This window comes from Palaemon carinicauda, chromosome 5 (genome assembly GCF_036898095.1).
Source record: "Palaemon carinicauda isolate YSFRI2023 chromosome 5, ASM3689809v2, whole genome shotgun sequence".
Classification (NCBI taxonomy): Eukaryota; Metazoa; Arthropoda; class Malacostraca; order Decapoda; family Palaemonidae; genus Palaemon; species Palaemon carinicauda.
In genome coordinates this window covers 136,767,657-136,781,029 of record NC_090729.1, presented here as the reverse complement: position 1 = coordinate 136,781,029, position 13,373 = coordinate 136,767,657, and the positions used below count along the sequence as shown (strand labels likewise).

The following is a 13,373-nucleotide window of genomic DNA, read 5'->3' as shown; positions in this document are numbered from 1 at the left end:
TCTCAGAACCTCAGGGATCCAGATACAATGCAGCAGGGGCATAAAACCTGTACATCGTATGCCCACAAAAGTTCTTACTTTTGTGGTTGCAGAACACAACTGTACACTTTGCCATTGGCTCCTCCTGTAAGGGAGAAAAAGGGTGAATGAGTACTAGGTTGTTTATATCATTGATACAATATATGCTTAAAATACGGGTCCCAGTACCTCAGGGATCCAGATACGATGCAGCAAGGGGCAAGAGACCTGTACATCGTAGGCCCACAAAGTTTTCTCTCTTGTGGTTGCAGAACACAACTGTACCCTTCACCATTGGCTCCTCCTGTAGGGGAGAAAAAAGGTGAAATGAGTATGGGGTAATTTATCTCGCTGATAAAATTACACATGCATAAAATAGTATAAATTACTATTATTATCATAGCTTAGGATAGTAAGCTAGAAAAGAAGTAGGAAAGACACATATGTTTCCCCTCCAGGCAATTGCTTTAACCTCCTACAATATTAATATTTTTAATTTCCCTAATAGGGAAAATACAGAGTGGAATAAATCTCGTACGTTGAGCCGGAGTCAGTGGATACTAACACAAACTCCAACACTTGTAGAATATCAATACTGAAAGGTAATCATTGGTGTTCCGATGATCTACGATTCATCCGAATGTTGAAGGAATACTTCACCTCAACATTTTTTAATGTCTCGACAATGGAGTGTGAAAGGATACACAGGGTATGTTGGAAATTTCATACTACTGTATCATTATATATTGTAGTTCTCTAACTGCTGTATTGTTATACCGCAGGAATACTGGCTACTGTATTATCTTATACTGCAGTTTTGCCGGTATGCTACCGGGTTAGGCTAGTACCTGGCGGCACTAGCTGACAGAAAGAGAGAAAGAATGGAAAGAAGGACTACCGTATTATTATAGTTTTAGTACAATAATTAGGGGTGTAGGGACTACTGCCTCTACTGCCTTCTTTCCAGAATGAGGATTCAAATGGAAAGGGAGGAATACATTGATTCTAGCTTCCATCCAGCCACAATTTCTGTTGCCGGCTGTACTGCCGGTTACAGGGTTTGTGGATGGCAGGCCAAGAGAGGACTGAAGAATACTCGAAAGTGTAATGGGTTTCCCACCGGCAGCCGTTAGGGCCGGCTCAACCTCTCCCGGAGCTTTGCTTCCATTAGGGAGATGGTCGAAGCGGTAACCTAACTGCCTTTGTAGGAGCCCAGCCAGTAACCAAGTCAACCCGGCAAGCGGGGTGATTGTAGAATACCGGCCACAGGAATCGTACGTCACTAAAGGACAGAAGGGGAAGGGAAAGGGTCTTATATTTTACAGAGAAAGGTGGCGGCAGGTATGCCTCCTACTTTCGGCTGTAAATCAAGGAAACATAGTTTCCTATACCGGCGCCGTCTTGGGTGGCAAAGGAATAATGATTCCCAAGCCTGAGACATTGCTGGATATAAGACATGTCTCCTAGTCCAGAAGGGAGAAAGGTGGTGGCAATTATGCTACCCACTTTCGGTTGTGGACTAGGGAAGTCGAACTTCCTATGCCAACAACGGTGTAACCAGCAGGGGAATGTCTATTCCCCTATTGGTAGCGTTGTCGGCAGCAAGACAGAATACCCTGAGTTGCTGTCATATCTCAAAGCCGGGGTACTCACCGGCAAAGAAGATCGACAGAAAACACTATCCAAGTCAAGCCGGAGTACACTACTCGATGGCGATGACGGAAGATAGGGTTGTCGCTTGGGCTGGCGGCACTCAGGGGGAAGGAAGGGTTTACCCTCATTTCTCTAAAAGAGAAGCGTATCGAATTATGTTAGTAATTCTAGGAGATATCTATATCTCCAACCGAATTAATAAAAACGATACAAGAGGTTAAACGAGGGTAACATTACTAAAGTATACTAAAACAAGTTAGGCTAGCCTAACCCGAGTCGGGATCTCGGCTACGCTAGTACCACCGAGGCCCTATCGTATACGATAGAAATGTTTATTCGGAAGAGGAAATATTACATGTGTAAAGCTTATCTTCACTAGTATAATTTTGCCTATCTAGCTAGAATTTCTTTATAGCTAAATACCGGGAACGTCGTACTACTAACTAAATAAACCATTTATGGCGTACGACAGCGGTCTTAAAATAGCCGCCTCCGGGGATGGCAATGCTCCGCTTAACACACCTAAATTATGTTCATTTAACTGTGAGAAGGGAGCCAAAAATTATACACAGGAAAGATTAAATACTCAACTTTCCAGAGGATGAAGATGCTGGAGATTGCATGATAATATTCCTTGAAAACAGTAACAACACCGAGAGCAATGTGGGAGAGCACCTTGCTTAATTGTAAAAGAGAGAGACCTCCATCTCTCTCTTCCCCTCCATTAGAAACATTAAAGTTATGGCATCAAATAAATTTTGTTATGTCTGTTGATGTTTCTAATGAACCAGAAGATAAACTGAATAAATCAGAAATTCAAGTTGAGGTCCACCATCCACCTCAACAAATAGATCAAAAGGATACACAAACATAAAACCCAACATAACAAGACCATCTCTGAAGAAACCTACAGGTAATAATGTTAGTTTAAAAACTGCCAATGGGAAGACCTTATCCAAGATGTCTTCCAGAAATAATCCATTGTTTTCTCCTCCATTTTGCAATGGAACTGTGAGGGTTTAAGGGCGAAATATGAAGAACTTTAGCTCCTAATTCATGAACATTCCCCCATAATTGTATGTCTACAGGAAAGTATGCTTGATGCTAACACTCCTAGTCCTCGAGAGTGTTAGCTATAGAACACCATATAATCAACAAGCAGGGAGCCATGGCGGAAGTCTCCTGTACATTCTTCGAGATGTTCCCCAAATACCTGTCTATACGTACAACCCTGCTGGCAGTGGTTGTACAAATTGATATAGGTAAAAAATATACAATATGCTCTCTGTACTTACCTCCAAATGATAATATTTTATATGATGATTTAGCAGAGGTCATTCAACAACTTCCTCAACCTTTTCTCTTACTGGGAGATATGAATGGTAGACATCTTTTATGGGGTGATGTTTTGGCAAACACAAGGGGCAATATTATCTAATTAATTGTGGAGAATGAGGATGCGGTACTCCTTAATACAGGAGAGCCCACACACTTCCATGTTCAGACATGTACCTTGTCATGCATTGACCTTTCAATTGCAAGCTCTAACTGCCTTCTTGATTTTCATTGGAGGACATTAGATGATTGGCATACTAGTGATCATGCACCAATCATTATAAACACCAACAAGGGTCCGCCTTTACAAAAATCGCCACGATGGAATCTTGACAAGGCAGACTGGGTTAAATTTTGTGAGCTAAGTGAAATCGAAGGCAGAGCAGAACAGTTTGAAAGTATTGATAATGCCATAGACCTACTGAATGGAATTCTGCATACAGCAGGAATCAATTAGATTCCCAAAACCACAGGACTATTCAAAAGACGACCAGTCCCGTGGTGGTCTTCAGAATTAACAGCCTTGCACAAAGCCACCAGAAAATCTCTTGACTAAATTGCGTAGACGCCGTACGGATGAAAATTTGATAACATACAAAAAGTGTAGAGCACAATAACGTCGTGCCATGAAAGAAGCTAGACGCCAATCTTGGGTGGCTTTTGATTCCTCCATTAATAGTAGAACACCACCATCTTCTGCATGGAGGGAAATAAAAAAGATTGCAGGCAAATTTACCCCAAACCCACCACCAGTGTTGAAAGTGAATGGTCAGTATGTGACTGAAGGAAATGAAGTTATCAATGCCCTGGCTGACCATTTTTCAAATGTATCGTGCAAGAGTGTAGCAGCTCCTGGTCACCAGTACAGGAGCATTGAAGAAAAGAAAATTTAAAATTTTGCAACATGAAGGGAAGAGTCATATTCTCCTTTCACTGAAAGAGAATATGATTCGGCACTTTCCACTTGTAACAATACAGCCCCTGGACCCGATGGAATTCCATATGCAGTGATTAAACATGTACATTTTAATACAAAGTTATTTATTTTAAGCATTATTAATAGAATATGGCATGATCATAGTTATCCAAGTGTTTGGGAACTAGCCATTATTTTAGCCTTTTTAAAACCCGGTAAGGACAAGATTTTAGCAGCAAACTACCGACCTATTGCATTGACATCTTGTTTATGTAAAATTATAGAGAAGATAGTCAATGCAAGGCTGATGCGGTACCTTGAAAAGAAGGGTATTTTATCACCGATTGAATGTGGATTCAGAAAAATGCACCCAACGACTGATGTGTGGATAAGACTTGAGTCCTCTATTTGTGAAGTGTTTGCTTCCAAAGAGCACCATGTGACGGTTTTTTTTAACTTGAAAAGGCATATGATACCACTTGGAGATATGGTATACTTGAAACAATTCATGAATTGGGATTGAGAGGAGAGCTGCCACTATTTATTCAGGCATTTCTTTCAAATAGTGTTTTTCAAGTGAGAGAGGAAAACTCTATCAGAGAGTAAATGCCAGGAAGAAGGAGTTCCTCAGGGTAGTGTGCTGAGTGTAACCCTTTTTGCACTAGCAATTAATGGGATATCCTCAGCCATTCCCCGGGATGTTCTCTCAACATTATTTGTGGATGATCTCTCCATATCATTTGCTGGAGCTAGAATGGTAATGGTTGAGTAAAAACTATAACTCTCAATTGACAAAATTATCCAGTGGGCCGATATGAATGGATTTAGGTTCTCGACAAGTAAAACTACTATTGTACATTTCTGTCGTATCCGGGAAGCACATCCAGACCCGGATATATACATTAAAGGTCAACAGATCCCATGTGTAGGGGAAGCTAAATTTTTAGGTTTGATATTTGATTGTAGACTTACATGGGTTTCTCACCTAAAAGCATTAAAAGCTAAATGTGTTGAGGCTCTGAATCTTTTAAAAGTATTGTCCCATACATCGTGGGGGCAGACCGCAATACTATTTTGAAATTATACAAGGCCTTGATTTTTTCCAAAATTAGTTATGGGTGTGAAATATACTCTTCAGCCACCTCAAGCCAGTTAAAAATATTAGATTCAATACATCATGCTGGTATTAGATTGTCCACAGGAGCATTTAGAACCTCACCTATCCCAAGTCTCCTTGTTGATGCTGGAGAGTTACCTCTAGACCTTTACCGAATGTCTTCCATTATTCGGTATTGGTTTAGATTGCAAAGACTCGCTAATTCTTAGTCTTTCAGACTGCAAGCCTTGTAAGACACACATCATACTTTGAGTTGCACCCAAAATCTCCTTAACCTTATGGCTTTCGGGTGAAACGATTATTAAACAGTCTGGATATAATTAGAAGTAAGGTACTTCATTCAAAGTATCATCAACGCTTCCATGGAAATTACCAGAGATATCTTTTTATAAATACTTTATTGGAGTTAAGAAGAATATGACTAACCTAGAAGCCAAGTCTCTTTTTATGGAACATGTTGAAGAACATAGAGGATAGACTTTTATATATACTGACGGCTCCAAATCTGATGGTGGCGTTGGATTTGGAGTACATAGTAATGGTTGTAATTGTAGAGGTGCACTTCCTCTAACAGCTTTCATATTTACTGCCGAACTGTATGGCATATTAACCGCTATTGAGAAAATAACGTTGGAGAAGGAAGGTAACTTTACAATTTTTAGTGATACGAGAAGTGTCCTTCAAGCTTTAGAAGTTTTTAATTCTAGTAACCCTCTAGTTTTAAAGATTTTAGAATGGCTTTTTATTATTGGAAGGAGAGGTATAATGGTTCGATTTTGTTGGGTTCCAGCACATGTAGGTGTGTCTGGGAATGAGAAGGCAGATTCACTGGCTAAGAATGCTGCATCTGAGTTGCTGCCAAGAAGGTATCCCATTCCGTGTAATGATTTCCTCCCTAACATCAAGAAATTGCCTTGCAATAAATGGCAACAGCACTGGGATAGTCTAGATGGCAATACAATGAGAGAAGTAACAAATGTCATATCTCCTTGGAGGTATAACATGATGCCCCGAAAATGGGAAACTTCTCTTTGTCGTCTCTGTATTGGTCACACTCGGTTGACACACGAGTTTCTGCTGAAGGGCCAACACCAACCGTATTGTGACGACTATTTAGTACCTCTAACAGTGAGGCATTTGTTGACCGAATGCCCCAATTATAATAACTTAAGGAATAGATATTTGTTTGAGGCTCGAGGTGAGGGGGGCAGGTTCATCCTTGCCAAGATTCTTGGACATGATGTGTCCTACTATGCAAGTGGCATTTTTAGATTTATTTCAGAAGCAGGTCTTTTGAAAACTATCTAAATTTTATAATGACATTCAACTTTTATGGTTTTAATTGAATATTCTTTAATTTTATATATATATATATATATATGTATATATATATATGTATATATATGTATATATATATATATATATGTATATATATATATATATATATATATATATATATATATATATATATATGTATATATATATATATATATATATATATATATATATATATATGTATATATATATATATATATATATATATATATATATATATATATATATATATGTGTGTGTGTGTGTGTGTGTATATGATATATATATATATGTATATATATATATATATATATATGTATATATATATATATATATATATATATATATATATAGATTTACATATATATAATATATATATATATATATATATATATATATATATATATATATATGTATATATATATATATATATATATATATATATATATATATATATATATATGTATATATATATATATATATATATATGTATATATATATATATATATATATATGTATATATACATATATATACTTACATGTATATATATATACATATATATATATACTAAATGATATCGGCGTCAATGACCTTAGGTGTCAGGATGCCTGAAAACTTTAAATCAATCAGTCAATCACCTAAACAACTCTGAGATTACTGAATAATTCTTCTTAACTCAAAGTGTTAACTACTGCACTGTAATTGTTCAGTGGCTATGTTCCTCTTGGTAAGGGTAGAAGAGACTCTGGCTATGGTAAGCAGCTCTTCTAAGAAGAAGACACTCCAAAATCAAACCATTGTTTCCTAGTCTTGGGTAGCGCCATAGCCTCTATACCATGGTCTTCCGCTGTCTTGGGTTAGTTCTCTTGCTTGAGGGTACATGCGGACACACTATTCTATGTAATTTCTCTTCCTCTTGTTTTATTAAAGTTTTTATAGTTTATATAAGAAATATTTATTTTAATGTAACTGTTCCTGAAATATTTTATTTTTCCTTGTTTCCTTTCCTTACTGGGTTATCTTCCCTGTTTGGGCCCCTAGGCTTATAGAATCTTGCTTTTCCAACCAAGGTTGTAAAAAAATTATTTGTTTTCTAGCAATTAACAGGGTGTAATTGCTTTGGAGTAAATTTTGCATAAAGGAGTCGGTGTTGGAGTCAGTCATAGATACCAAAAAGAGAGGAGTTGGAGTCGAAGTAAAATGCAATAAAATATATCACAATCTAGAAGGGGTGTACTGTGCATGAATCAATGCGACGGAGTAACTGACATAACAGAAACCCTAGTGCCTCTCTTCTTACCATTACCCGCTAGAGTGTCTCATTATTTTACTAGAGGTATGTGTCTGTTGTAAGAAAAAGAATGGAATATTTTTTTCTAGTTTAGTAGTAAATCTTGATAAACAGCTTTGGCGAAGAAGCAATTTGAACATTATGGGAGGTTCATAGAAATAGACAATAAACTAATTACACATTCACAAGGCATAAAACAATGCAGATACAGTAGTACGCAGTTTTAATTTCTTATCATGCTATACTTAACTTTGGTCTCTTAACGTTGCATTTGATGATGTCTAAGTTTCTGATACTCTTAATAACATTAAGAGGCACAGGAAATGTGTAATTAGCAATTTACATGTATAACAATATGTAGTATTAACCAGAGTGAAATTTGTCACAGAATGACCTACAACCATGCAAAACTGCTAATCTGGCAAGGCTTTGAAACCAAAGTGCCTGACTATTGATGGTGAGCTTGTATTTTTGAAATATTCAAAGATTTGTCTGGCAACCTAATTTTTTTCATCAAACTAACAAGATTTTTGTCTTCCTTAGTTACTTGATAAGTTATGTTTTGACAACAGAGCCAACAAAAATTTAATAAATTTGTAACTTGTGTATTTGGTTGAAACAAAACCCAAATTGACAGAACTGCATGATAATGTTTTATGTAATTTGTGTGGGAGATTTTATTTTATTCTTGCCATATGTAGAATTACTGTAATTGACTATCCAGTGTTATTTTAGATGTTATAAGGAAATTGGCTTACAGCTACGTACACTCGTGTATCTTTTATTTACTCTCTCTACAGATACGCACAAGCACTCTTTATACATTGAAACGGAGCATGGAGGACATTTGGGTTACTATGATGATGGCTACCTCATACCTCGAGCTGTAACATGGCTTGATCGAACAGTTTTATCACTTGTCACTGCTCTTGCAAGTGACCAGTGATTTTTATTTATGAAAGCGAAATGTAAAGGAAGAATTATTTTGTTTTACAAAGGTACAGAATATAGACAAATATAGTCTACTGATATTTTATGTGAATTGGGTCTAGCTTTCATTCTTAGCTTTCTATACACTTTAATCTGTATTTTATTGTATTCATCATGAAAATGTACACACACTATGGTATGTGTGTAGACTTAAAAGTGTGCTCATATACATTTCTAATTCATGTCTGTAGACATCACATTAAGGTTCTAATGGTTATTTATCTCTTACATATAGAACAAGGTAAGGGTAAACTAATAGTTGGGAGGTTTTTCATTCCATTGTCTTATATAATTGTCATTGTCATGAAAGGTAAAATGCATTATAATTTTTTCTCATCCAATTTTTTCTGTAAACCAAAATATTTTAGTATAAAGTTGTTCTTTATGAACTTGGTTTTTACAATAAATTTCTAGTTTTTCTTAGCTATGAAAGTGTCTTTAAGGCCATTGTTAATTTATGTTGGGTACAGAAGAGTATATACATGTTGAACATGGTATTTCCATCTTATGTAGACTTCATATAAAATTAACTGTATCCTTATGTTGGGTAAAAGCTCTTCCATTGAAGAGTTATTTCATCTTAGTTTGTTATTGACCAAAGAAGGTTGCAAAATTGCAGGGTAGGTTTAGGATTTTATATTAGCCTGCCCTTTACTATTCCAGTCCATTCCACTTATTCTAATTTCTTTTATTTAGAATTTCATTCCTGATTTAAGATACTCTTTAACCAGGCTGTTTTAAATGTAAGAGTTCTTAATAACTTTTTTAAGCATAAGTGAGATATCAAAAATAAATACCCAAGAGATATTTCTAAGGAGATTTAAGTTATTTTTTCAAGTGGAATGTTTATTAGTGTAATAAGCTCATTGATATTAATTTTGTTGTAGTCCAGGATATAGGTGTGATACAATTCAAGATGAATAAATTATTCCGTTTTTATTTTTTGTATAGCAGTCAGGCGTAAAGGTAAAATTTAAGATGAAATACAATATAGGTTTTTCAGCATCCGAAGAGTGTGATTTTTGTAGTTTTTTATACTATATTTCAAAATATGTACAGTATAGCAGGGTCTCGGTTGACATTATTGAAGTGTCAGTGTTAAACTAGGATTTCAGATTGACTTTTGTTTGTGATGATAAAAGGCATCAATAGTTTGCATAATCCACTAAACCTTCCCTTTATAGTGTAAATTTGTTTCCGTATGTATGTCTCAAGAAATTTGCTGTTTTCTGTGAGGAAATCCGTCTTCTAGCACAAGTCATGGTAATTTGTCATAGTTTCAGTAAATTTAATTTATCAGACTATGTACTATATTCAAAAGATGGAATGCACTTTAATTTTATCTTTTCCAAGCAAAGAAATGTGAAAATGTTCCTGCTTTCAAAGTAACCCGAAATTTCTTTATAAGAGCATTTAATGAAGAGATTGAGAGCCTTATGCAGTAGATGGCAATAGCTATTATGAATTATTATAGAGTATTTTTATATATGTATATGTAGTGTGAAGACCAATGAGTTAAAAATATTTATGAGTAGAAACTTGAATTTAATTAAAACTTTACTGATAGCCTAATACTGTGATGACAGGTACCAGTTCAATATTCAAATATTCATTTAGCAATGGACAATAAATTTCAATCTTTGTAGTACTGGAGTTTTACCTGTAAAATAGTGATATGCATTTTTGTACTGTTAAAATCACTTTACTGTTCAGTTTTCCTAATTAAAAAATGTAATAAAATGTAATATAATTATCTATTTGATTTAATTTTAGTAACATGAGAACAATGTTTTAAAAATTCTATCAAAAGGCACAATGATGGAAAATGCATATCTAATCTATGCCCAGTTTTTAAAATGGTCAAGTAATTCATTGTCTGTTTATCTGGTTAAAAGGTTCAAAAAGACTGTATTTTTATGAATGAATGTTATGTGATGTTTCAAAGAAATTTAAGCATCTAGTTTACAGATATTTTTCTTAAGTATCCATTACTACATTGACTAGAGCTTTTTAATATTTAATCTTCTTATAACTGTACATTAAAAGTAATATGTCAAAGTGTATACACATGCATACATGGCAAACAAAAAAAGAACTCTACTGTAAAAAAAAAAAAAAAGGAATCCAAAATCATTGATTTTTGGGGAGAACACCAGAGTACAGACATTATGTTAATGGGTCCTTGGAAAATTTGGTCCCAGAAAATTTAGTCTTGAAAACTCATTCTCAGAATATTCGGTCCCGAAAAATTTCTAAAATCTAAATAACCAACCCCAACATAACATAGAAAAAGGCATAGAAACACATGGAAAATATGATAGAAGAAAAGAAAAACTTTTATTCCCACCAATAACATTATTGACTCATTTAGTTTAGAGATGAATTGTTAAGCAATCCATGCAAGATGCGTTACAAGATCAGCAAAAGAGTGAGAACTTTGTGAGTCTGGGTTTTGTTTACAAACTGTGAACAAAGGGGTACAATGGTGTTAAATGATGTTTTTAATAGTAAGTTGGGTGTAATTTTGTCATATAGGACTAGAAGCACTTGTAATGGTATTTGATTTCGAAAGATAATTTCTGTACTTTCATTAACATTCATTGACACTGCCTATTATGGGTACCGGTATAAAGTTACTTTTAACATTTGTACCTCGGTTTTTAGTGTCTTCCTCCAGGATAAACACACATTTCCTTTTTGAATAACCCTGACATGGCTGCAAAATATTTTTAAAGTGAAAAAAAAATGATAAATTGATTGATGAAGCTAACTATGTTTATGCCTTTCATAAATTTAGTTTTGACAAGACAAAGACATTGTGGCGCTGTGAGAACTGAAACACGTCGTGCTCGTGTTTAAATAGAATAAATCAGGTAAACCTATAATTATTTTGACAATCAACAGTCATGATCATGAACTAACACTGAATGCAATGGAAGCTCGTCTCGATGTTTCAGCATTAAGAAAAAATTTGCAGGATGGAGCTGAAACAAGTACCTCGGGTGCTCATTTCCAAAGCTACAAGAAACTAGTGAGAATGCAAAATATGAATTACTGCGGTTACAAACGGTTTCTAGAAGCATTACAAACTGGTGTATTAAAGCTTTTTTCGCTTCTCCTTTGCTTTTTCAATGAACAGGATATCAAGTACCTGATACTTTTAAATGCTTTCAAGGTGGTCATTTGTTCCTGCAATGTGACACAGGCAGTGATGATGAGAAACAGAATTTAATCTTTGCCTCCAGCGGTCTTCAGCAACTGGAAAATGAAACAATTTTAGGAATGGATGGCACATTTAAATCACCACCAAGTATATGGTATCAGCTATTCACCATTCATGCCTTCATAAATGTTAGAACTTATCCAAGAGCTTTCATTTTATTGCCTGACAAAACTGAAGCAACATATGACAGGACTTTTTTTTTAATTATTGAAATTGCAACCATTGTCAACTTTTGACTTTAAACAAGCAATTTGGAACAGCTGTGACAATAATTTTACTAAAAGCAGCAGCCAATGGAACAGCTGTGACAATAATTTTACTAAAAGCAGCAGCCAAGGTTGTTCATTTCATTTTTGCCAGACTGAGGATGAATCAATTCCAGTAGACTTTATAAGTTATTTTGAGCTAACATACATTGGACCAAAGAGAGGAAGACGCGCCATACGAGAACAGCCCTTATACCCAGTTCATTTTTGTAATGTTCGCAACAGGGTAATTCAGGAATTTCCTCGGACAAACAATGCACTTGAAGGGTTTCACTCGGCACTGTGCGCTTCAATAATTAGTAAGCACCCAAACATTTGGAAACTTATTGATGCTCTTCGAAAAGAAGAAGAATTTACGCAGACCAAGATAATTCAGGCTCTAAGAAGAGATAATCAGCAAAAGAAGAAAAAATACTAGTCAACAGATACAAGAATAAAAAATCTTGTAGAATCATATGATTTTGAAGATAAATTATCTTTCCTAAAGGCTATTGCTCATTCATTGCATTAAATTTTCCTATTACTGTTTTGATATCTTTGATAGTTTAAAAAATCAGTTTCCTTATGATTTTTAAACATCTACTAAGTTATTTCAAATAGAATTTCCCTAATTCATGGTTCAGTGAATTTGACAACAGCAAATATTATGTATGACTTAATTGGTGGTTTAAGCATGATTTTATATATATATATATATATATATATATATATATATATATATATATATATATATATATATATATATATATATATTATATATATATATATATATATATATATATATTATATTATATTTATATATATTTGAATTTTCACTGAATTTTCCTAATTTATGTTTTGATATCTGGTAAAGGGAATATTATGTATGACTTTATTGAAAATTTAAGCATTAGTTCTTTATGCAATTTGTGATGAGAAGAAACTTGTTAAATTTAATCTTTATACTTTTTAAACCTCTATTCATTTACAGTATTTTTTCTGATGTGAGACCGAATATTCTGGGACCCAATTTTCTTGAATACTTGCACAATATGCTTTATTTTATATTATACTTTATACGTTTGTTTTAAGAAGAAGAAACATACGTTTTATTACACTTTTATTCTATTCTTTCATTTTTTTTTTCATTTGTTACATTACAATTTTCATGGTTAGTATATAAATAATATAAAAACAAAAAATTCTGGGACGGAACTTTCTGGGACAGAAATTCCGGGACCAAATTTTCTGGTCACCTATTGATGTGCAG

General features: G+C 34.4%; 1 protein-coding gene across 1 annotated transcript in view; it reads left to right on the top strand.

The window, feature by feature from the left end:
* The window catches only part of Hydr2 (abhydrolase domain-containing protein 2), a 237,306-nt gene extending 226,918 nt beyond the window's left edge, over positions 1-10,388 (top strand). Inside the window, exon 7 of the mRNA XM_068374124.1 lies at positions 8,446-10,388. Within this exon, the coding sequence (XP_068230225.1) occupies positions 8,446-8,591 (146 nt within the window). The 3' untranslated portion in view covers positions 8,592-10,388. The remainder of the gene's footprint in view (positions 1-8,445) is intronic.
* Positions 10,389-13,373: the final 2,985 nt, after the last annotated feature.